This window comes from Semicossyphus pulcher, unplaced genomic scaffold (genome assembly GCF_022749685.1).
Source record: "Semicossyphus pulcher isolate SPU_LCO1_2020_fin unplaced genomic scaffold, fSemPul1.0.p SCAF_9, whole genome shotgun sequence".
NCBI classification, from domain to species: domain Eukaryota; kingdom Metazoa; phylum Chordata; class Actinopteri; order Labriformes; family Labridae; genus Semicossyphus; species Semicossyphus pulcher.
Genome location: NW_027211770.1, coordinates 3,293,348 through 3,319,706, shown reverse-complemented (window position 1 = coordinate 3,319,706; position 26,359 = coordinate 3,293,348). Strand labels below are relative to the sequence as shown.

At 40.9% G+C, this 26,359-nt stretch overlaps 1 protein-coding gene across 1 annotated transcript in view; it reads left to right on the top strand.

Moving 5' to 3' along the window:
* The window catches only part of tsnare1 (T-SNARE Domain Containing 1), a 181,972-nt gene that overhangs the window by 125,853 nt on the left and 29,760 nt on the right, over positions 1-26,359 (top strand). Inside the window, exons 10-11 of the mRNA XM_069656961.1 lie at positions 8,272-8,354; positions 26,192-26,301. Coding sequence (XP_069513062.1) covers positions 8,272-8,354; positions 26,192-26,287 — 179 coding nt within the window. The 3' untranslated portion in view covers positions 26,288-26,301. The remainder of the gene's footprint in view (positions 1-8,271; positions 8,355-26,191; positions 26,302-26,359) is intronic.

Below are 26,359 nucleotides of genomic sequence, written 5' to 3'. Positions count from 1 at the left end.
CGGCGTATTTCCATTTCAAATCATTGTTTTGCAAATGAAAATAAACAAAAACCCCTTAATCTGATTAAAACCTTTGCTGTTTGTTTATTGTTTTATCCATGCTCACCTGCTGAAGTCGACTCTCAGTAACGTTAAGTTTAAAGATTCTTTAAACAGTCTAACTGCATGGTTCTTCTACAGTATTAATGACAATATTTCCTTTAAGCCTTTTGCTAATCACTAGCATATAAATCAGAACATCCATCCATCCATCATCCATACCCCTTATCCTCTACAGGGTCGTGGGGGAGCTGGAGCCTATCCCATCTGTCATTGGGTGAGAGGCGGGGGTTACACCTGGAGTGATCACCTGTTAATCACAGGACTGACACACAGAGACCTATGGGCAATTTTAGAGTCACCAATGAGCCTAACGAGCATGTCTTCGGACTGTGGGAGGAAGGCGGAGTATCCGGAGGGAACCCACGAGGAGAACATGCAAACTCCACAAAGAAAGGCACACTATGTCCAGTTTGACATTATGAATGGAATAAAGTCCATCGATAGCCCATTATCTGAGTTTTGCACTTCAGCACACTTAGCATGCCAATTCTTCAGAAATACAGTTAACAACTCCTCACATGGCATTCAGACACCTTGGTTATGTATTGTACTACACCTCGTGCTTGTTCATCTTAATCAGACATGCACGAACTGCTCTGAGTTTCACACATTTTGTCATTTGCATGTAAAAGACTGTTGATATGGTATTTTGGACATGGGAGGTAGAGGAACACGGTGTGCTCCTTCAGAATGGGCCAACAGAGGGGTGGAAGAGGACTCGGTGGGGTACTGCAGAGTTTACAACATTAGAACGCAGCAGAAGTCCAATCTGATCATTACAGCACAGAGCAACGCAATGATGGACCTCTCCCTATTAAAGAGAGACACACTGAAATTGCCTTTGGCCTTTTTTGAACAAGGTTTTCTTGGTGTAGTGGCGGATAGGAATAATACGTGATGTGCTGCGGAGGCGTTTCTATCAAAGCAGCAGGTAATACAAAGAAATGAATAGGCTCAAGAAGGAAGGATTAGTGCTTTTATAGCCTATTCATGCGGACTGAGGACACACTATATTAAAGCCTGTGAGCCGAGATAGACAATCAACAAGGTTGGTTGAGCAGACAGACAAACTCTGGCACACGAAACAAAAGAGGTGTTAAATACATATTCATTTGTACACATCAAAAGAGAACATTTGTTTTTACGGGTGATTAAAACATTGTGGTGTAACACGTGCTGCGGCCTTGAATCTGTTGGTACAATAATACACTAGAGATCGCTGTTTATTTGAGTTTTAACGTGGCACTTCAAGTCCTGAAGGTTCCTCACAGGGTTTCTCCCTTTTTGGGCTTTAATCAATCAAAAGGGCTCTTCCTTATTAGAGCATGAATGCTCTAAATTGTGTGTGTGCAATAATGTGTGATATAAGAGACACGAGTTATGTAAACGTATCTTATTAAGCAAGTTTGACTAAAGCAATTACTGGAGGATTGAACCTATATCTGGGCTGCACATTGAAACAGGGATCCAAGAGCCGTTTAACCATTTACAGTACAGAGATGACAGACAGCAGATGAGTGGATGGATGGATGATAGACAGGATGCATCGAAGGACGGGAGGAAGTTTTCTATACCATAAATAAACAATCACATTTCACACATATTTCATTAAAAAAAACTTAACAAATTAGGGGAAATCTTCGACTGTCCTTAGGATCCTACTATACAAACAAAACAGAGAACAGTGAGTAGTGCCTTTGTCCAACTAAGTCATCTACATTCTTCACGTTTTAAACCAGCTTCATTCTCTGTTGGAGAGGTAAACACACAAAAAGTTAAAAAGGTTGCATTGCAGGGCTCGACATAAGCAGTGGCCTGGTGGCCCGATGGCATGTTTGTAACCCCCCGGTGTGCCAGCAGGATTCTCAAGCCCACAATGTACACAATATAGTAGCCCTCCCGAGATTCACAGTCCAAACCGGACTGATTACTTTCTTTTGCAGAATCCTGCGCTACTCTCCATCCGATGTCAGCATCACTGCAGGCACTTTGTATGGTGGCCCTGAAGTGCAAATTACAACTGCAAAACAGAAAACACAACGGCAAATCAGAAAACACAACGACATTAACCAAACCGGAAAAGGTAGGTACCTTCGGGCGACTTAAAACGTTGCTGATTGGTCCGTCCTTTGAACCGGAAGGACATGATTTACATGTTATGAAAATATGAGTGCCGCCAGTGACAACGTACTCGCTGCTATTAAAGTTTACTTTGATGCAGGACATAGATATGACGTGATACTGGATATGCTGTCGACCATTCACAATATAAACATGAGTCTGCGTACGCTGAACACGCGTTTAAATGAAGCAGTGTTGTCCTTCCGGTTCAAAGGATGGACCAGTCCAATCATCTGATTTGCCGTTGTGTTTTCTGATTTGCCGTTGTGATTTGCACTTCAGGGCCACCGTAACTCTGGCTGCTGCTGTCAACAACACGCTACTCGCTGCAAACGTGACAAAGCAACTGTCATTCTAGAACACGCTAATTGATGTTAGCAAGCCACCGCAGACTAGTATAAACATGTTTATGTTTTCGTACACACGCAAGACACCCTGACGATGATGACCCACCCATAACAGTGTTTCCCACACATAGAACAACAGGAAAAGTCCGTCTGATATCACATAGTGCAGCTTTTAATGAGAGCACAGAGTGAACTGACCGCTGTGTGCATGCAGAGTCTGTGTGTCACCTGCCTGTAAACTGTAAACATTGTATATTTCCGTTATCAGCCGCACCTCGTCCGGGTGCACGTTAGAACTGTGGCTACATAAATGGACCGTTCACGTAGCAGACTGTTTAACGGCTACAGGAAGTAGGAGACGGTAAGATTTTGTTTCTCTCACGGGCTGATCACGCTGATTAAACATACATTTGAACAGCGTCAGAAATGGTAGGTACAGCTTATAAGTAACAACTGCATTTGGTACTACTTATTCATGCGGATGTCAGAGTTGCTGAACCAACAGTGGTACAAGAAGCCTCTTTATACCCATATGATCGTTTTGAACAAGTTTATAATAGTTCCACAATTGAACACATATTCAGTAATAAGAACCCTGACATAGGGAAATACAAAATTTGACATTAAACAATACCGAAATAACAAACTATTTCAGGGTCAGTGGTTTTAATGGCAGGGCCAGTGATTTGGAAACTGGCCTGGAGTGCCAGTGGAAGATTGTGCTCATTGTCGACCCCTGCATTGTACGTGTGACAACATAAGTCGAAGAAGATTATAACTCAAACAAACTGAGTGGTGCAGTGGCAGCATGGTCACAGACAGAGGGAGTTACAGTGACTGCACCCAGCCTGAATGTCAGCAGTGTAGTTGAGAAATCTTGCGGCCCACCAGAACAAAAACAAATTGATCAAGTTTTATTTATTAACACTTTTTGTGAATTTAAAATAAGTGTTACGGCACTGTTTAAAAACTGTTCATTTCCCTCGGAGTCTACAGCCATGCTGGAGATGATCCGAAGAGCTCTGAGAGCCGAGCTGTGGCCTAAATGCTAACATCATTATGTTAACATAGTGGGACCTTTGCAGTAACTTGAACAGCAAATCAACGCTTTAAACAGCAGGACAGCAGACACATGAGAGTGTTATATCTTGAAGCGTAGAGCCACTGGCTAAGGACTGAAGTGAGAACAGGCAGGTTCATAAACTAAAGTACTGAACTCAAACCATGATGGTTTTTACTGAAACGTTATAGCACAGTGGGGCCTCTGAAATGTCACATTTTATAAAGGTACAGATGTCTTAAATCAATTAAACCGAGCTATGTTACTTCGACCCTCAAAAACAATTATATACCTAAAAATGTGCTAGACTCCGGAAGCCCTAAGCAGACATGCATCGTTTTCCCGTGATAAGAAGTCAATTTCGGTAGTCTTTCTCGTTATCTCGAGATAACAAAGCTGGTTTTCTCGTGATAACAAGATATTTTCTGTCGATCTAGAAAACAGAAAAACAGGCTGGTTACTGTGATATTACAGACCAGGACATGCTATGCTGCCATTGCCCACACTACTGAGGTAAGTTAAGCCTGTTTCTATGTTTGTTTGGTTCAGCTCCTTTTTTGAGCTTGTCGGGACACTTTGACTTAATGTTGATGTAAAACAACTTTACAGTTTCCGGTAAAGTTAAAGGAAAATGGAGCCTGAGAGGAGCAACAGGAGCAGCTGAAGTTCACTTTCCAGTAGCTACCCCTTCCCCAGTTAGTTTTTAATCATGTTTGTTTTGTATCAACTCTGGGGACATGAGTTATGATCATCTGAGGTCACGGTGGTGCAGCTTTGTTATCACGAGATAAATAAGTTGAGATCTCAAGAAAACAAACCGGAAGTAACTCGTTAGCACAGGAAAATGGAGTGAATATAATGTATGGATGCATGTCCGCTCAGGGCTTCTCTACGAGACAGATGTATGTAAAATGCCTGTGTTATATCATGAATTTCATTAAAAACAGTTATTTATTTCTAATCCAACAGTTCACTTTTCTGGTTTGAAACATTGAAATATGTTTGTGATCTTAATGTGCTGCTGCATAATAGAAACAAGCCTTGAATTTGAAGTCAATCAGTCTAGAATAAAGAAGAGCCCCAGAGCAGAGCGGCATGAAAAGAATGAGTGAGTCACTCCAGGAGTCAACCTCACTCTGAATGTCAGCCGGTGACGACGTGTTCCTCCGCCTTCTCCGACTCTGCAGAGGAGGAAGTGCTTTTAGTCAATCAGCACATTTCATTCCCCCAACCCTCGGCTCTGCTTAAGTTCAAAAGTTAATTCCCTACAAGCTCAAGTGGTGCAGTAATTATCAGAGGCCATCACAACATGAAACAGTGCAGAGTCTTTACCCACATCTCTAAAGTCACTCTCAAACAGCACAACAATCAATAGCACTCTCACTGTTATCGGCCTGTTGTAAATATATGTGTGTAATTACGCGCTGATACCAAATATTTTGGACTTCAGGTTCATTAAACATGTTCTGTCTCATCCCATTAACTTCTGTGTATCGGCAGCCCTTAAATGAGGCCTTGCTGTTTCCACAGTGTTAACTGTTAGACCAGTTGTCCTTGGTTACACTCAAGGCTGTCACGTAATGTGCTGTCAAGGCTGTGTGCGCAGAGTAACAATATGAACAGAAGTCAGTCCTTCCATTAAGGTCAGGATGAATCAGCAGGTAAGGACACACAGAGACTGGAGAGGAGTTCTCTTCGTCATGTTTAAGGACTGATATGAAGCTTCCTGTTCCTGTTTTATTCCCAGAGTATGATTTGAGGAGGATATGGGATACATGCCATTTATTTAGCTATAATTGGGAATTGCTTCACCGTGTAGTCCTTCTTCATATTGACTTTTGACTGGATGTTACCACGAGAAATGATGTAAAGCTTGTTAAATCATGTGCAGGTGTGATGTTAATATGCCTGGCACTTTAAGGGCAGAGTGTGAAGGCTTTGTAATTGTTTCATCTGCAGTAGAAATCGGTGCCTATATTGGTACTTTTGGCTTATTGTGATGTAATTTCTTGGACAATATTCAGATGCTGAAACCTTAAGGTTATGTAAGCTATAGAAGTTATGTTCTAGATATTCTGTTATCTGCTTTTTTAGGTAATTGAATTGCATCATGGGAAGTGTCTTTTTGGAGCTTTTGCTAACAGGAACTTAAAGTCGGGATATCTCTGCCTGTGCTGCTAGGATTCACCGTTTTCTTTTCACCTGCATGAAATCACAGTTTGTCTTGAGTTCATCTTGTTTCTTTATGTATATAGTATATATTGTTTAGATAATTTCATTTTTAACTTTGTCTCTTTGGCCCAATCCCAATCTCCACCCTAAAGCCTAAGCACTGAAACCTCACGGACTTCAATGGCGCAAGGTGTGGTGCAGTGCGTGAGTCCGTGATGGTTTGAGATCTGCATAAAAATTAGCAATGGGACACACTATCATGACATCACACAATGCCTGGAAACCAGATGGGCCTATAAATATGATAAGAATAAAAAGCCGACCACCAGCATGTATTTGTATGTCTTACAGTGTTTACATATTTTAACAAACTATCAAAAGTCAGAACTTTTAATAAACAAAAAAGGCTAAAGGCTTACCGAGTTACTGAGTCAAAGTGGTGCAAGCAAACAATATCAAATGTCCAAACAAGATCCAACAAAACAGGTAAGCTGGGAGGAAACTACGATTAAGCTTACAAAGCCATGATGGCCCTGTCTTTTTCTCTGGCCTCCACATGAACCAGTGAACATTGCCAGACAGGTCCCAGTCCAGGGAGGCTGCTTTAATTCTGTATGACTCCTCACTTCCAAGGAAGCCTTTCTCCAAATATCCTGCATGTACTCAAGGTCTGCTGGGTCCATTGTTGGCCAGTTTGTGCTGTTATGTTTCGGTTTAAACAAAAAGGGAGAGGACCCAGATGCAGTCCAGGATATTGATTCAAACACAAAACAAGGCCATAACAAAGGCTTACTGTTCAGAGGCCAGGAATCCAAAAATACGGCTAAAGGGAGAAAAACAAGAGTCCAGGGATGAATCTTAATAAAGTCCACTGGAGAAAACAGGTGACTTCACAAAGGTTAGACAAGAGGGTATACATGAGGTTTGACAAATGATTGACTAAGACGAACTGGCACAGAGACAGGGGATGACAAATGCTGAGTTCGAAATGCCATACTATACTAGCAGTATGTACTGATTTGGCCAAAATGGAGTATGTAGTATGCAAACAAAAGCAAAATGTGCAGTATGCCAAAAATACCCGGCTGTCATACTGATTCTGAGAAAATCTCCAGTATGTATTGAACCAGTCTACCTCGCCTACTGTATCCCACAATGCAAAGCGCTGGAACATCATGACAACAGGTAAATTAGCGGACAGCAGCAGCATTCCAGCAGAAGAGGCCGCGATAGCTAAAGAAGCAGCGGTTTGCTTTTGTCCAAAACTGGAAACTGGCGCCTGGCAGCATGTTGCAAAATTAATTTAAAAAGCTCCTCCATACTACGTACTACCGCTGAATGCAGTATGCAGTATGTAGTAGATAGTATGTAGTATGTAGTATATATATTATGTAGTATGTAGTATGCAGTATGTAGAATATAGTATGTAGTATTTAGTATAAATTATGTAGTATTTAGTATATTGTATGTAGTAAGTAGTATGCAGTATATAGTATATATTATGTAGTATGTAGTATATAGTATATGGTATGTAGTATAACGTATGTAGTATGTAGTATATATTATGTATTATGTAGTATATAATATGTAGTGTATAGTATGTATATATTATGTAGTATATAGTATATGGTATGTAGTATATAGTATGCAGTTTATAGTATATTGTATGTAGTATATATAATGTAGTATATAGTATGTATTATGTAGTATATAGTGTTTATAGTATGTAGTATATATAATGTAGTATATAATATGTAATATATATTATGTAATATATAATATGTAGTATATAGTATGTAGTATGCAGTATATAGTATATAGTATGTAGTATATAATATGTAGTATATAGTATGTAGTATGCAGTATATAGTATATAGTATGTAGTATATAGTATGCAGTATATAGTATATAGTATGTAGTATGTAGTATCCAATTTCGAACACAGCCAAAGACTAAATGCACTGGGGAGGTGAGGGTAATCAGGCACAGGTGAGACAATCAAGGAGCAGGTGAAAACAATAAGGGCGGGGCACATGATTTAACAAGCAGGAAAACACACAAAGGCAGGAAGTACAACATCACAAAAGTGACAAAGTAAAACAGGAAATGATCTAAACAATAAAGTACATAACTAAACTCAAAGTTAATTATAAGTGACTTTACATAAACTAAGGTTTGATGTCAACTTTTACTTTGACATTAGCTGCAATAATTCAAATTCAAATTTTACCCAACAAACATTAAAACAAATGAGAGGTTTGGTGGAACAGTGGAAGACTAAAAACCTAAATTAAGTTAATTAAAATAGATTTTATTGTTTTTTTACCAAATAAATAATCAATAAGCCTGTAACTTTTTGGAATGTATGATAATCATGAACTGGAAACATGGCTGTGTTTTGGTGCCACGGACACGATTTCTGGAAAGAAGGTGAGACATTAAAAATCTTTGTGCTCCTTGTTTCCTCAGACAGCATCGAAGATTACATCCAGACCACATCATCCAACGTGGAATCAGCCAATCAGGAGCTCGCGAAGGCCAACCAGTACCAGGTACAGTGGACCGCCCCGCTCTGCAGAGCGCTCTGCACTTTAGTTCACTTTGTTCAGTTTTAATTTTGTGTACTTGGCTGAGCTTTCGCTTTGTAATGCAGTCACAAGAAGCTTAGCTTGATTAGACATGCAAACAGGGACTTTGCTAACTAGATTACACAGCTTTATCACAACCCCCACTAGCATAATAACAGAGATGATGTAATTTGGTGTCATACTTTACTAGCTTTTGCCTTCAGTTAAATTAATTGTATTTAGAGACAGAAAAAACTTGTTTGCCTGGAGTCTTTTAAAAACAGAAAACACATATATATTTCCAATTCCATGTGTAAGTCTCAGTACTGCCGAGATAATGGTTATACGTTTGTAATTTTATCCAACAAGTGTATTGACTTAGAGAGGAAAATGCATTAATGGGCAATAACTGCAGCCAGAAATGAAATAGAAAATGTTTATTTTTCTCTCAGTTTTTGGGTTGGCTCGAATTTCCACTTCACAGCACATATTGGAGAGACATTTTATGAGATGCCCAAGGGTCTGCTTTCGCTCTTTCTTTTCAGGGAAATATATGTGTCTTATGCCGTTCTGTCAGGGACTATCTCAGTAGGCCAGAGCGCTGAGTGGCTCTGTGCTGTGTAGGCCTCTGGCTATGGTAAATAATGTATTGACTCAAGTGTCACTGGGTTAATAAAGGATATATACGTTTTTTTACACGGGTTACACAGCCGGAGCTGCAGCTCAACTCACCTGCAACACGGACAGCCATGGGAAATGTTTGTGAATTTTACACGATGGTATAAGTGGTATCTGTGAAATGTACGGTTAATTAGGTCTGTTAACCGTTTTCTTTAAGTACAAAATTCACATTTTCTTTGAGTCATATTTCATTCTGAGAGTCATGGACTCAACTGTTATTTAGCTTGTTTTGAGGTTTTCAGCATCATATCAGCTGCTGTTCAGTATGAAAACGATTGCAGGGCAGTTTGCAGAGTCTGTCCTAGCTGCAGTGGTTTCTGTCTGTCCCCCCGTTGCTGCTGCTCCTCTAGTGAGCGAACAAATGAGCGAATGGCAACAGCTTTCCCATTAATTGTCATTTCATTATCTCAAGGAGAGCTGAGCCGTGACCGAGCTCACACTGAGCAATTTAGCTCTCCGCCAATCCAGACTGCTGCCGTCTTAACAGAAGAAGAGCAGCTGAATGGAAGAAAAACAACAAAGGAACAGACAGGCAGGCAGGCGCAGAGTCAGACAGACAGACAGCAGGATGTACCTGGAGAGAGGCAGGTCCAGTCTGTGGACTGTTAAAGTTACGTTGTTACATACTTCTCATATGGAGAACAGCTGGTGATACAGAAACAAAATCCTCATTCATTCCAATCTGTATGATTTAGGTCTAATGAGTCCAATAAGGAAGCGTTGTCAGTGGCTCAGCTCTTCAAAATAGCACTCTATTTGCTTTACAGAATTTATTAAAAGAAACAAACTCTGTTGTTTCAAAATATTTCACTTTGCACTCTCACTTCAAATAAAATGTTATATATACTGACATATAGGATGATATCTATATGATATCTTCAGACGTAGTGGGCCTTTCTGTGTGGAGTCTGCATCTTCTCCCCGTGCATGCGTGGGTTCCCTCTGGGTACTCCGGCTTCCTCCCACAGTCCAAAGACATGCTCGTTAGGTTCATTGGTGACTCCAAAATCGCCTGTAGGTGTGAGTGTGTGCATGAAAGGTTGTCTGTCTCTGTGTCAGCCCTGTGATTGACTGGCAACCCGTCCAGGTGTAACCCCGCCTCTCGTCCAATGACAGCTGGGATGTATAGAATGTTAATGCTCAGCGGGCACTTTGAGCAGTTTAGCATCTCTTCACTTCAAATTTCTACAGCTCACATGTGAACACGTCAAAGCAGCTTTTACTGTTTAAAAGAACTGATTCATGTATTTTGAGTGAACAGAGCTCAGCTGACACTTCTTCAGAGCTTTTACTTTGTCTGACGTTCGGTCCTGGAGTGCTTCAGTTTGACTGTAACTCTTGACAATATTATACACACAAAAAAACAACGAAAAAGTTCTTTTTTTTTTACACAAAAATGTTTCTGAAGACCTCACAAATTTAAAAAGCAGTTATGTAGGTTTGACTAATGTTTTTTTACATTCTTAATCCAAAATGTCACTGTGAAATACTGTACAAATAAAGATGAACTTTATTGATCCCCTATTAGGGAAAATCCACTTCATTTAATAATAATAATGTAACATTTTAATTATATGGTGCTGTAAAAGGTACTCAACAACACTTTACATGTTAAAACAAAATAGCAATAGATAGTAAATCAATGTACAGTATAAAACAATCAAGGTGCAGAAAATACAGTGAGAATGTGGATATAAAAGAAAACAGTTACAACAGTGAGATGACGTTCGGTTACAGTGATTTCCATCCATCCTTCCATTATCTGTACCACTTATCGTGTCCAGGGTTGATAGTTGGATGGATGGATGGATGGGTGGGTAGGTAGGTAGGTAGGTAGGTCTATAATAATAAATAATAACCTCAACTATGTTAATCTAAAATATGAACTAACATATATCTTAAGGGGGGGCTGGAGCTGTCCCTGCTGTCATTGGGCGAGAGGCAGGGTCACACCCTGGACTGAACGGGTTGTGGGCTGTGCTTCCCATCAAACGTTTAATATTTTAAATTTGTGATGCTACTTTATGTCAGGGTGAGTAGTGGGATGGGATTCAGTAAGTCTTAAATAAAAGAACTATACTCACAGACTCTCTCTGGAGCTGTCATGTCCAGATAAAATGATGCACACCTCGGGCCGTATGATGAATCAGGGCCGAAGTTAAGAAGAAGTTGGTTCAGGTTCACTCAGGTGTGGATTGTTTGGGTTTGGGATCTCCTATAAAACCTCTAAATCTACTTTAATTTCCTCCAGGGGCTGATTTGAACAGCTTTACCAGTTGGTAGCTTGTATTTACTCGATATGAAGTGAATGTAGCGTGAAGTTGATGGCACTATTGTGACCTCATAAAAATTCAACAGAGAGGGAGGGAGGCGGGGGGGGGGGGGGGGGGGCTGCAGGAGAGGGATTGAACACTTTGCAGTAAGTATGAACACTGATGTAGCCTTCAACACTCCTTGATGCTGGTGTTCACGCATCGCTGCACGTCTCCACCGATGGTCAATTAAGAGCGGATGTCATTTTCTTCTCGCGACCCGCCTTGTCTACTCACTTTACACTGAAAATAAATTGAATCTATAATCCATTATGTGGAGGCAGATTACTCTCCCCGCTGCAAGTTTATCTAGTTGCAGTGATGTTTTATCACCTCATCTGTGTTCAGTGGACCACAATGAACTCTGATTGTTGATTGCTGCACAAGATGGTTTATAATTAACAATAAAACACAGATGTTCCAGCTATCCAGAACGCAGACGCTGTAGCTGCTTCACACAAAGGATAAAAACTGTGAAATAAGTGCAGTTATTATTGATTTAATCTGATGTAATTGTTAAGACTAAAAAGTCCATCCATCTTAAGAACTGGAATTGATCCTCCAGTGAGCGACTACATCCTTCTGAGTCCAAAGGAAATCAATGTAACACAGTTTTCCTCGCTTAATTGAGGACAATGTAAAGCGCTGGCTATTGTGACTGTGAGAGGAACAAAGGAGCAGGGAGGGGAAGGAGGAGAAGATGGCTTGTGGATGAATGGGTGGACGGATGAATGACCCATCCACACTCAGACACACACAAATTGTTGCCTTTTTGATGAATAGGATAATGAAAAAGAATAACCTAATCACAGTGGTAAAGCTCTGACTGATCACTGCACTCAGACTGGGGGATGGGCCAACGCCGACACATTGCAGGGAAACTGGTTTACCATGCAATCATTCCTGCTGCACTCCCTCTGGACTCTTTATGCTACTTTGAAGCATATGGAGTGGAAATAACAATGTTTGAAGTTCCCCTGGTTGATGTCAGTGACACTCCTCTGGCTCTGCCCCCCATCAGACACGGCTGGCCTCAGCATGTTGGAGGAAAGGGGAAAACCTGACTTCAAATAAAACACGGATATATTTCTTAGATGTTTCTTAATGCAACTTTTAAGTTTGATTGAAAAATTATATTTCATGTCAAAAGGCCCACTGTGGTGTTAAAAAAGCCTTACTAGGTGTGGAAAGGGAAATATTGATCTTTACTGAGGATGGAAGCTCATTGGTTTATTATAAATTACAGGGTTTACCAAGAGGACAGCATGAATGTGTGAAGGAATTATTTAATTAATTTGAAATGTGTGCATTGATGTTTCCTGATGATGCATTTTATCGATCGTCTCCTAGTCGGAAGGTTGGCGGTTCGATTCCCAGCTCCTGCAGTCTATATGTCAAAGTGTCCTTGAGCAAAACACCCCAAACTGCCCCTGAAGGCGTAGCCATCGTCGATGAATGAGCGTGAATGGTTATATCCTGATTGGAGACTGGCTCTTTGCATAAAGCCTCTGCTCAGTGTGTGAATGTGTGTGTGTGAAAGGGTGAATGTGACATGTTGTTTAATGTGCTTTGTGTAGATGACCCCCTCACACAGTGTGCTTTTGATCCGTCAAATGTACGTTTTATAATAAATGCTTTCATTTTGACACAGGGAAAGAAACAAAATATAAAGATAAACGGAGAGAGGAGGATACGAAAAAGGTTTAGCTCCAGTCGAGAGTGGCAACAAGGTAGCCTGTTAATGCATTTATTTTTGGCAAGCGATTCCACTGTGTTTTGTGACGCTAACAGAGCTTAACTTTTACTGTGTCTTCTATTTGTTTAATTACTATTTTAGCTCTTACGTCGTTCATAATGTAATGCCTGGATCCCACGGGATCCGTGTCCAGTGCGTTCCGTCTGTGCTGCGGTTCTGGTCCGTCAGACGGCGCGAGCCCTCGCCCACAGGATTCGTGTCGGAGCGGAGTGCTGGCCCAAGCAGCTGGATTCGCGAGGTCACAAGATCGCAGGAGAACTACATTATCGCGCGAGAATGGCGAAATCACGCGGTAACATCAACGTTAAACAGACACGCAAACAACAGTTCAGTCTGCACCTCCAAGGTTGATTATGTCCTCGGATATCAATCAGTCATTTTTATGCTTCTACCATGGCTGAGTACACTACTTAATTAAAAGTGTTCTTTTTTCAAGATTTCAGTGTGTTGTTGTTGGAAAAAAACAAGTTAATGTGTCAAGCACTTTATGTTTCTATGTTGAATAGGTAAATACCCATTTTGCTAAAACATAACATGAAGAGGGAAACGGGTGGGAAGCTTTCCATTTATGGACGGTCACGTGTCTCACTCCAGGAAGCTGAGAGAGATCAGAATGAGCTGGTGGTAAAGGAACAATATGTAATATATTTACTGGAGTTGATCATGAAATTACCCTGATATGTCATCAGAGATTCAGGAAACATGCCAAGTTAAAATACTGGCTTTTCCAACAACAACGCTGCAGCCAGTATGTTCTCCTGAAATTTCCATTCTGGTGCGGAATGTATGTGTGTGTTTTGGCCTGCGCGATCCCGCCCATTGCCTGTTTCATAACCCGTTATTTCGTAAGTGGCGCACAGGACTGGTTGCTTGTCATTTTAAAAGTGCACGTCTTGTGCTCCAGTAGGTTTAGTGTGAGTGGATGAGTGTGGATGGTGGAGCAAGTGAGTTAGAGACACAGGGCGTAAGTGTGTGAATGAGTTATGAGAGTGGACGTGATAAAGTCACGTACCGCTCAAGACTGAGGCCGTGCTCCCGTGTCTTGCATCCTGCTCGCTGCTGTGTTTTAAGTGACGGGAGTTAGCCCCGAAGCCACCGGCAGCTTTCGGACCTGGGACAGACCGATAAGTCTCCCCTTTGCTTTTCGACCATGGCCGGAACACTGAAGCAGGAGTGGCTAACATTCGAATGTGGGGAGGAGGAGGCAGGGGGAGACAACGCGTGCGCACGTAACACCAGTACTGGCCTCCCTCCATTGGCTTCCTGTCAATTTTAGAATTGATTTTAAGATTTTATTGCTTGTTTTTAAGGTTTTAAATGACCTGGCGCCACCTTATCTAGCAGGACTCCAGCATCTGCATACTCCAGTTAGAGCACTTAGGTCGACAAACCAGAGGCGCCTGGATGTTACCATATCTACACTGAAAAACTGTGGCAACCGAGTATTTGTGGTTGCTGCCCCTTGTCTCTGGAACAGCTTACCTGTTCATGTAAAAACTGCTCAGACCCTAGAAACCTTTAAGTCACTGCTGGAGACACAGCTCTTCTCGTTGGCATTCAACTTGAGTAGAGTCTGACACCCTGTTTTTATTGTTCTTCTTTTATTCTTATTTGTTGATTGTACTTTGTATTCTTTGAGCCTGTTCAGCACCTTGGCCAACTCGGTTGTTTTAAATGTGTTATACAAATAAAGTTTGAATTGACTTGACTTTTGAAAATGTTGAACTTGGACTGTCGTACCATTTTTAGACGCTAGCTGTCAATGTTACATATTGTTTCTTTAAGAGACGACAGAAGGGTCAATCAGAGGACGATGCCTCAAATTCAAGATCCTCCTCAACATTATCCTCAGTATCAGACACATTCCCTGCCACGCCACTTTGACCTTCAAAGAGCTTTCACAAAACCTCATTGAAGAGGTCATTTTCAATAGAGGGGAGCACGCAGCAGAGAAATAGTTAAGAAGGCTGTCGAGCAAGCCATTGGAAGCACACCAGGTACTTGTGTGTCGCATGTACAGTACATAAGCCGTAGCAACAGCAGTCCTTTGGCAAAGCTGCTTATTTTACCAGCCCAAAGTCCATACTGACTTTAGACACGATAGTCTATATATACTTTATTTTACTATCAGAGACCATAAAACACTGGTTTTATCAGCTGAAGACAACTAATCATCAGTAAGAGGGAAGAATGTACCATCTTACTTCTTAGACTACTTCGTAGTCACATGTGGAGAGTTGGGTGTTAGTTCTGTTGAATGCCGGCCTACTTTTTCTTTTTCAGAACAGTTCACAAACAATTTGACATGTCCTTAACACTGTGCTCTGGTATTTTTTAAGGCATTGTTTCCATAATGCAATTTTAGAAAAGAAAAGAATGGAAAAAATCGTATTTAACAATGGGCATTGATTTTAAGCACAAACTGTATGCCACCATGTCCATCACAGATATATACTACATAACAAAGCAGAGGAGGAATGGGTGGATGTGTTTTTGTACGACCTGTTTGATGAAGGAAGATGCATTCATGGCACAGGGACTTTTTCTCTCTGAGGAATCATTCTCAGGATGTGTGTGCCAGTGTGTGTGTGTTTGTATAGGACTGTGCTGATTCAATGCAATGTTCCGTTACCAAGACTGCCTGTAGGTTTAAGTCTTGACTAAGATAAGATAGAACTTTATTAATCCTGACAGAAATTCTGGAGCCAGATTGCTCCAAAGTTAGGGTACAAAATACAAGTCACACAAAATAACAGCTCCAAAAAAAATAATAGAATAACAATAGTATAATAAGATATTTACTGAATTAAGCTTAGTAAAAAGTAATGGTGCTTGGTGGTCATATTTGCAGTGATAATAAGGAGTAATAAAAAAAACATGCTGTACTATAACCTTTCTGGATATGTAGCCGTGCTTTATGTTGGTGTTGGTACATAAACCCCCCCAACTCCACCAAATCCAGACTAATACTGTATTTCATTGTCACAATGAAGCAGTGAAAATGGTGGGTATGTGCTCATAAAAGCTTACATCCTGTTTTAAACATGTCTAGTTCACCTGGAAAACACCCAAGCAAAGTTCTGCTCCCTGCTTCCTGTTTGGGATTTGGAATAGAACAAAAAGTGTGTGTTTAGAGTGAGTGCTGTTGACAAAATGCCTCCTACAGAAACTTGATTAACAGAAAATCCCAAATCAGACAAACCAAGCAAAAAAAAAAGTAATCACAGAAGCGCCCATGCTGTTTGATTGACAAGAGATCTGCAGAAAGTGAAGTTCAAGAAGGGAAACAAAGCTGAGCAACAACGTTTGATGACAACCTGAAAAGAATTCAGCAGCAATGGTAACTTTACAGAGGCATTTCAGGCAATCTACAAGACAGTGTGTGGAAGGTTACAGTGGCATAGGGTGACCATATTGTCAAACCTCCAAATAGAGACACTTCGATTTTACCGCAAACCCACATGTATGAGCTCATGGTGCAATTGTATTTGTCATCAGTGCACCTTTCAACACCTTGGAAAGTGCCTCAGTAAGATCAACCGAAACTCTGCGTATTTGAAAAATGTAATTATATAACTCCAGTAAACCCAACACACAAGGACTGCACTGGTGTAATAGAACATATTCATTTATTTATTACCAGATCGGTAATCTCTATTTACAGATTCTACATAGAAATATAGACGTGAGACAAAACCCCTCTGCTCACCCTGTCGGGCTTCCATTCCACTATAACAACCTGCTCACTATACATGGTCCCTTACTTAAAGCAAGGCTGCATCCAGCAGCTCATCTGTAATTGAATATCTGTCACTGACTAGTTTTGAAATGTTCCCCTTTGTTTGCATGCGTTGGTCAGTCAGATGTCACTCTTTCTTAATCAGTTTGGGGTTGTGTCGCGTCTTCACAAATTAAATCAACAAATTAGCAAAGAAGAAGGACAAGAACGCTCCACATGGTAGTCTTACAATGTTTCATACTTTATCTGACCACATACTTGCTATGAAATCAATGTAAAACAGATGCTTGCCTGAAATATTGTTGCCATGAAAACTGTTTGTTATAAATTTTCTTTTTTGCTGTGTTACGATCTCAGCTCTCGCTGTGACTCAGATGAACTTCACTCATCAGACAGTGTCCACGCTCAGTTTAAATCCTCTCGACTTACTTTCTCTTTTGAAAAACCTAATTTATTGTAGTGACACTTGTCTGTTGTTTGCCTTATTTATTAAGCATTTGAGAAACAAATCATCTGTGACACATTGTACACTGCAGTGTTGTCGTGCGTCCACAGGGTATTTGTGTTGCATTTATGGCTGTAAAATTAGATGCAAACTCCGACAGACCCCTCCCTTACTCCCGCTCAGACCCTGAATCTGTGAGCAAACGTCTGCTGGGTTGAAAGTCACAGCAGAGTGATTTCTGAGAGAGCAGCAGTACAAAGCCAGGTTACAGCACACTGCTGGTGCTTCACTCTGTTTGACTCCCACACACTCACACACACATATGTGATGCGGTGATGTGAAAGGCTCTATAAAGCAAGGCTTCCCCTACTGAATCCACACTTTGCTCTGAGATTAGTTCACCTTCCTCGCTCAAGGTTAACCATCAATAGCAGCGATGAAGATGCCTTTGTAAGTCAAAAAGAGCTTTAATCTGTCGTCACTGTAGTATCTGAGAGCGAGGATGAATGAATCACATCACAATAAATGGCTTTGTTGTCTCTTTAAACAATGAGTGCTGATGTAGTTTGTTAGAGGTGAAGCAGTGGATTTTGTAAAAGCTTGATTTCTTCAGGATAGTTGATGGAAAATTCTAATACAATATATGTGTGCCCATCAATGCACCCCTTTAGTTTCAAACATTAGCATCTATTTTGCATAATAAATCATATTATGGTTGTAAATTTGTAAAATAAATAATTGTTATAGGAGTATGCACTTCTTATCCAACACATTTAGTCAGTGAATTTCTCCTCTCAGTCCTCACGCTGTGTGTTCTGTGTGTGCTAAAACATTCATCATATTTACGTGCAGCCGTTTCCCTCTGACGTTATGCTCAGGGTGGGAGACTCAAATGCTGTTTTGAAATGCTCAAGTTGCTGCTGTTTACCGAATAATAATAATAATAATACGTTTTATTTATATAGCGCTTTTCATGATACTCAGAGGCACTTTACATTTTAAAACACAATAAAAACAGAAGAAACACGATACGAGGAAACCAAACCAGAGGGTACAGCCGTTCTAAAAGGTGGCTCTTGATCAATGACTTGAAGGAGGTCAGGTCAGTACAGTCTCGGATGTGTTAGGGTCGAGAGTTCCAGAGGGAGGGGGGACCTATGGAGAAAGCTCTGTCGCCCCAGGTTCGGTGCTTGGTTCTGATTGGTGGAGAGAGGAGGTTTGCATCAGAGGAGGGAGTGTGGCGGTGGAGCAGGTCTGTGACATATGAAGGGGCCTGGTTACGGAGGGCTTTGTGGGTGAGAAGGACTTTGAACTGCATGTGTTGTGGAACAGGGAGCCAGTGGAGGTTCTGGAGGACAGGGGTGATGTGTTCACGGGAGCAGGAGTGAGATGACTAATGACTAATTGTTATAATTTGATTGGTTCCTTTTTGATTAGCAACTGAAAAGTGAGTAGAATCTGGAGGGACATGGAGTAATATTTCAAGGCAAAACAATGTCCCATTAGATACCACTAGCTAACAGTTAATGTTAGCATTGAGCCTCTCTGGAGCTCACATTACATTATGATAGTTTAACACTTCACATTCCTTGCTAACATTTGAAAGCACTGCACTACAAGATTCCTAGCTAACAGATATGTTGGAAATATGGAAATGATTTATTGCTAATGTGTTCTTTTACCTTGAAATGTGCCCACTGTCCCGATGGACTTTATTATTATTATGTTCACACACTATCATTTGAGAAGTGGTGAAATTTTAGCAATTTGTCAGACTTTTCGACAACTTTCAACCTGGAAAACAACAATTGTACACCAATGGAAGGTGTCGAGCCAGTTGAGGAACAGAGCTACACCATGATCAAAATCCCCCCGTTCAAGCTGACTTAATCGTGGACAGCAGACCTTCTGGAGTCCTTTATATTAGACAGTTGTTAGAGTCGTTTTCACAGAACGAAGGGGTGTATCAGTTTAGCTTTTAAATTCAAATGTCAGCAATCCTTCGCTGGGATCAAACCAGTCAAACTGCTGCTGTGAACAGCGTACCAACCATACCTGTTTCTGTGTAAACTCTAATTGTTGATATTACTCTGATGTCAGTCTGAACAGGTTTTGTGCTTCAAATGATCAGTGCCAAAGTGATCACAGTCATTTGTCTATTGCTATTTTATAAATAGTAATGGGCAGACCGCAGCCTTTTTCAACAAGCTAATGTGCTGTGTTACCTGTCAGGGCGACCTTCACATCATTGAAGTGTGCCTGGTGGATGTCTCTGGAAATTAGCAACATGGTGGTCAGAGAGCATCATCTCGTTGATGATTGGCTCTGGCCTGATTGACCAACACATTTTATGAAATGTCTTTTTTTCAGACTTGATAATGACAGCTTTGATTTGACAGTTTAGAGGTCAAGGTTGATGTCTGGTTTGTGATAACGGTACTACTGTTACATCTTTATCGAGACGTGTAGACTATATTACATTTCTGTAGTCAAGGGTTCTTCTATTTCTGAGACTGATTGTTTTCATTTTATGTCCTTCAATTGAAGGCGTTTCCCAGACTAGAGGAAGTCCATCCATCCATCCATCCATCCATCCATCCATCCATCCATCCATTGTCTTCCGCTTATCCAGGGCTGGGTCACGGTGGCAGCAGGCTAAGCAAGGTGACCCAGGCGTCCCTCTCCCCAGCAAAGTTTTCCAGTTCCTCCTGGGGGATTCCAAGGCGTTCCCATGCCAGACAGGATATATAATCCCTCCAGTGAACTCTGGGTCTACCCTGTGGTCTCCTCCCAGTTGGACATGCCCAGAAAACCTCCAAAAGGAGGCGCCCAGGAGTTATCCTAATCGGATGCCCGAACCACCTCAACTGGCTCCTTCCGATGTGAAGGAGTAGCATCTCTACTCCGAGCTCCCCCTGGATGTCCAAGCTCCTTACCCCGTCCTAAGATACTTAAACTCCATTCACATTCAGAGAAGGTGTTAACTATAATATAAAAGTACACTATTATATAAAAGTTGGTTCTTGCATGACTGTTCAGTGTAAGCTCGGTGATTTTCTGTCGTTGTGTTGCTGAGGCCAGAGAGAAGCGTCCACCGTGTCAGAGGTAGACATGATGATTGCTATTTTTCACAAAGCTGAATCCATGTGTAATAAAGTGCCAAATATGCAGATGCTGCTGCTGCATGTTTTTGTTCCACTGTTCACAATGACTATCACAGGGCTTTCTCCCAGGATGCCAGGATTGGCCGTGAAGTCTGTGTTTATTTGCTGCTCCTCTTAAATATCATAATCAGGGTGACTGCATGGGACTCTGAGTTTTATGTAAATTGCACATAAGCCGATTACAAGTGAGGCAGTTCCGCTGTAAACATTATTTATTTCATGGACTTCCAATTTTCCCAACCAGATGCGATAAAGGGAAAATAATATTATGGCCATTATCATTGCATGGCATTATTGTTGTATTATGAGGATATTTCTCATGTCACACAAGGTAAGTAGTTCTTCTCCCGGAGACACTGCCAGTTTGTCTTCGTGTAAGGGAGGCACAGATGAGACTGATAGTTGGTGTGTAAGGCAGTCCTATCAGCTTTAAAGGTCATCATTTGTTTTTGCAGCATTTTCCCTTTGGGATAAATGGTGTTTATAAAATGGTGTGTGCTTGTAAAAGTCTCAGAGGGCCTGAGAAATAATAAAACATGGAAAGGTGAACAAACCATTTCCACCTTTTTCTCTGTTTGCTCTTTTTGTCTAACTTCTCTCTGACTTTTAAAAATCGTATTTATCTACAAGGTGGAATTTTTTGAACGATGACAGTTCAATATTGGACTCAGAGATAGTTTTAAGTTTTAAAGGTGTTGGAAGCAAGACTTTAATACAGAAAAAACTGTGGCTGCACCAGAGAGGACCATGCTAGCCTCAAACTAGGATATGCACGCCAAGACATCTTGCTGTGGTGATTATGGAGAACTCATCCCGATGTATGAGTCGATTACATTAAACTTGAACCCAGAGTTTCTGATCAACAAGGATGAGGCTAATTCCACAGCGTTTTTTCTTGGGAATCACGCTGGCACTTTTAGCCACAACCTCGATAGATATCAAGGTATTGAAGTGCTCAATGTTTAAAACATTTAACTGTTGGCGCTGTGCAGCTCTGCCACCAAACGCAGCACTAGTTAGTTGCTAAGAGAGGACAATGCCAAAGAGAACAAAACAGCAGAGGTCACAGGGTACTGTTAGAGGCCTCAACGGTCTCTCCCATCTCCAGGTCACTGAGGTTCTTAGAGCCCTCCTGAAGTGGATTAGTTCCCCCCTGAGCAGCTGAAGGGCTGGAAGATGGGGACAGTCCCAATGGACGGACAGATGGGTTTGGTAGTTAAATTACTAAGTGAAGAGGAGGGTGTGCTCTGAAATGTATTCCAGGTGCCAGATCTTTGATGTAGTTGTGCCACTGCAGTATGCATCCCAAACACGGGGCCGTGGATTTTGTCTTACAGTCACAGAAACACTGAAGGACTCCTGAGTGTTTGCTTGGAGAGGCTTATGTCTCTGTAGGTCTTTGCTTGATGTAGTTTTTGAAATGTTGCAAACTTTGTAGACAACATTTATTGGGTGTTGGTTTTGCATCAAAGGACAGGAGTGTCGACTTTGTTGACCTCAGGCCTGCATGTCTGCTTTTTGCATGTGATTTGATGTGGTTCTGCCGGCTTTGTCATCCTGTGACCTCCGCCGCTTGGCTACGAGTGGCAGCCAAGTGTGAAATGGCTGGGATGAGGGTTAGCACCTCTAGGTCTGGGCACAGTATTCCCTGTCAGAAAAAAAGATGAATGGTCCCCTATAAGGTGAAAGGGAGACACATCTCCTGTCCAAGGATTTTAAATATCTCTGGGTTTTGCTCCAAAAGGAGAAAAATGGAGATTAATGCAGCTGCTGTAATGTTTTATCTTTGTCTTTGTCTGTCATTGTGGAGGGCCTGATTTACAATTTCACCCCCACCTATGGCCAGACCACAGCTTACAGCAGCCAAGCACTGTCAGTTTGACATAATTGCTGGGCTCACCCTAAAGGACACAGTGATGAGCTGTAACAGCTCACTGCTGAGAGGAGCAGTGGAGGAGAGTCAGGCATCTGATCAGGATGTTTCCTCTGTCACCTCCCGTCCAACGCAGGAGGCGTTCTTTGGAACAGAGCGTGGTGGAGACTTTATATATGTGATGGTGTGGGAAGGCTGCAGGAGGAGCTGGAACATGAAGCTGTGGGAAATGTGGAGTGATTAGTCCGTCCAAAATGTGTGTCTGTGTTCCAGTTAGAAAAACAAACTTGTGAAGTCAACAGTTTACTATTTCTGCTATTATTATATTTGTATTAACTGTGTCTTATATTAAACATTGAATGGCTTTTGGACTTTGTTACGGTCTGTCTTTCATTTAATCTTAAGTTAATTACTCCCAGCACTTATGCATAGATTTTTTTTTAGTATTTGCAAGTTTTTAATCCAATAGTTTTACATTTTAAAGACATTTTTAAGATAAATAATCCACAACTGTTCAACTGAGGAAAGTTACAGTCTTGTTATACCTCCACACAGACGTGTTGTTGTCATCACCTGAGGAAAATACTGCTTCAGAGAAGTTTCACAAGAGATGTAAAACTTTCCTTTTTGCTACTCATCTTCTGGATAACTGACTGAATGGACATCAATCTGTAAAAGCCCAAAAAGACAATATTCCAGCTGAAATATGAACTATTCCCCTCGCATTAGACTTTAAGGATGAATAATAAAGGTGTCAGGGAGACACAGTCTTCCCTCTGAGGACTTCCAGCACCCATAGGCCCTAAAGTGGCGGCTCTGAGGACACGTTCTCTCACAGATTAAGTCACTGGTGATAAGAGCATCCCTCTTCTATCCTCCCCTGTCTCTCCCTCTGCGACTGTCTCTGTCCCGCCTCTCTGCCTGCCCTACAATCTGGAAAATTCTGGTTTAAAAATACTGCAACACTTCCTTTGTTATACTAAGCCCTTTTTTGTTCCCCCTTTACCTTATTTATTTTCTTGTTCTCCCCAAATACCAGCGGGGTCGGGCTGAGCGAGCAGGCGAAATAGAAAAGGAAGAGGAAGCGTGTATGGAAAAGAGAGGGAGGGAGGGAATACAGTATATAGAGAGAGGGAGCAACTCGGCACTGTCAGAGCGAGCCGAGAGAAGAAGAGAACGGCAGAGAAAGTTTATAAGGCGTAGTTTAGGAGGAAACGCGTGAGAGAAGCTGGGGAATCTGTGGTGGCCAGCTGCAAGAGGGGAGATAGCGGAGAAAGGCTTTTAATTCTCAATCCCCACAGAGCCTTTGAAAATTACCAATCTTCTTATCACAGACGCAGGGCTGCTTATGCAAATTGTTGTGGAGTGGAACGTTTAAACGGAAAATTACTCGACAGCATTTTTTTTCTCCCTCTCTGCGCTCCCCCTCTCCCTCTCTCCCTCTCTCTTCCTCACAGAAAGCCTGTTTTGAGTCTCAGATAAGAAGATGAATTGCTCTCTCCGAGCTTTGAAGCGCGTCAGGATTTAAAGACTCCAGCCTCGGCTCTGGTCTAACGCCGCTGCTCTTGCTGCCTTTGTAGCAGAAAACAGGCTGGAAAAAAATGGGAGAAATAGCGTTTCAAAACAACATAGATTCTGTGCTCCAACACATCGTCGCCGCCTGAGGAGACGGGGAAACATAAATATTCCCCCTTCACTCTATTTACTTTCATATTTTTGTGCTTAACACAGCCAATACTTTTCTCTTTTTTTCAGACATGGCGAATAATTGACATGGATGAATGAAGCTCATGTGCTGTGCAGAGGAAATGTTTGAAGCATTTGAAATCTAAATTACACCACCGGCAATATTAGAAACGAAACAGGAAAACGTGTTGAAAACCATTCAAGAGCGTTAAGCTCTTAAAATGAAAATAACTGAGTGAAACATGTAAGAGCACAATTTCATGGTCACTTGCATTCACAGTTCTGTGATAAAGTAGTTTGTGATATGCTTCATTCTTTTGCTGTTTAAAACCTCTTGGCTGCCATCTTGTTTCATCAACACCAGAACAAATTAACAAAACACAATAATAAAGCTACAAAATAAAAACTTATATTACTCACCTGAAAAGAAATTAATACTACATAAATTCAGAAATATATAATAGCTTAAAGGGTATCGGCTTATAACACAAAATAATTAAAAAATTCACGTTTAATGTAAAACTTATTTTTATTCTTAGTTGTTATATACCATAAAATATTTACAATAATGTTTAACTTAAATAATGTAAGTAAAAAATACAATATAAAGCTTCTTTAGTTAAAGTGTGCATGCAAAACTGCAATGTTCTATAAACCACACACATTTAAAAAGGTTTGTGGTTCTGTTCTTAGTCATGTGCACGGTTTGTCTCCCTGTGGATCCTGCACAGGTTCATCGCTGTGTATCAGCTCTTATTACAACACTAACATTGGTTTTAAAAACTGTGTACATCATGATATCATGTAACGTGTAAAGAGATAAATGTAGAATATTTACATTAAAAATATGTTCATTATACACAAAATTACAAAACAACTGTTAGAATCATAATCAGGGTTTATTGCCAAGTAGTTTTACACATACAAGTTTTGATGTTTTGGTGCAGAACAATTTTAACAGAACTCGAATAAAAATAAGTGAAAGCTATCAGACAGTTAGTACTCTGTCATTGAATTTAAACAGAATAGATCCAAATAGACAATATGATAATATATAAAAACAATATGTATGATACAAAATATGTGTCATTAAAACCTGTACAGATGTTCAGGAATGTGCAGGATATTGGTGAGTGCAAAAAGGTGACAGTATAAATTAAGAACTCGCAAAGCTAAAAAAAAAATGTGTAAAATGTTAACAACATACAAATTGTACACTGAAAAACAGGTACAATATAAAACAGAGTCCCCCGTGGACACTCGTTCATGGCTCCATCGTGCTGTTAGTCAGATCATTTATAAAAGTCTGTAAAATAATACAAAAGCAGACGTTCAATGTACTGCACAACCTATAGTGTAAAAAGACATCAATTCAATATGTACAAAAATGTTTTCAATATACTGTACGTCTTGTAAAGTCCAAATTCATGTCTGTATGAATAATGAACCTAAAGGGAAAATGTAGATGTTGACATACCTCTTCCTCTTGAGGGTGAACATGTGTTCCAGCAGGCGCTTCATAAAAGGTAGTTAATCTGTGTCGAAACTATTTAAACAAACAAGTGAATTATAAACATTGGCTGCCTTGTAAATAACAGAGATGCATAACAACAAGTGATGAAGTAAAAAGAAACTGTGCCCAACAATGAACATCGTGTTAATTTAAAAGATTATAAAATAAAGAGAACATATGGAGAAAGCGTCTGATTGTCACACGTTTATTTGCCGCTCTCTTGTTGTTTCATGTTCACTTTAAAGTTTTTTTCCTGCTTTCTGTCTGTATACTTTGTGAGGCATGTAAAGCTGTGCTCTGGGGCTGCATTCAATTAAATCAGAAACCACAAAATATGGCAGCTTGGGTGTTGTGGCTTTCTGGTTGTTAATCAGGTACTTGACATTTACAGGGCTGCTAATGGACTACAGCAGCACCTCTTATGTGTGCAAAAACTGGGGTTTTGAGCTGAAATATTTCAGCTCTCACTAACAGGCAAATCACAGCTTCAGTCTCTGCTGTCTCGCGTTACCCACAAGAAGAGAGAGGAAACACACAAACATGGGGGTTATATTGCAAACCAGTTATCCAAAGACTGCAGGACTGTGTGCAGGACTGTGTGCAGTGTCAGATAGTTTAGCATCTAATGCTTGAACGCTCCCTTCCCCCCACAGAGGCAGCTGAGGAAGAGGAAGTGCTACCTCCTGGTGGCCGGAGCCATCGTCCTCACCGTCCTCATCATCATCATTGCTGTCTCAGCAAGAAAATGAGACCGGCCACTGTGGTAAGATCCCTACCCTGCAACACAACACTGCAGCCGTGTACCAGATACTATTATCACA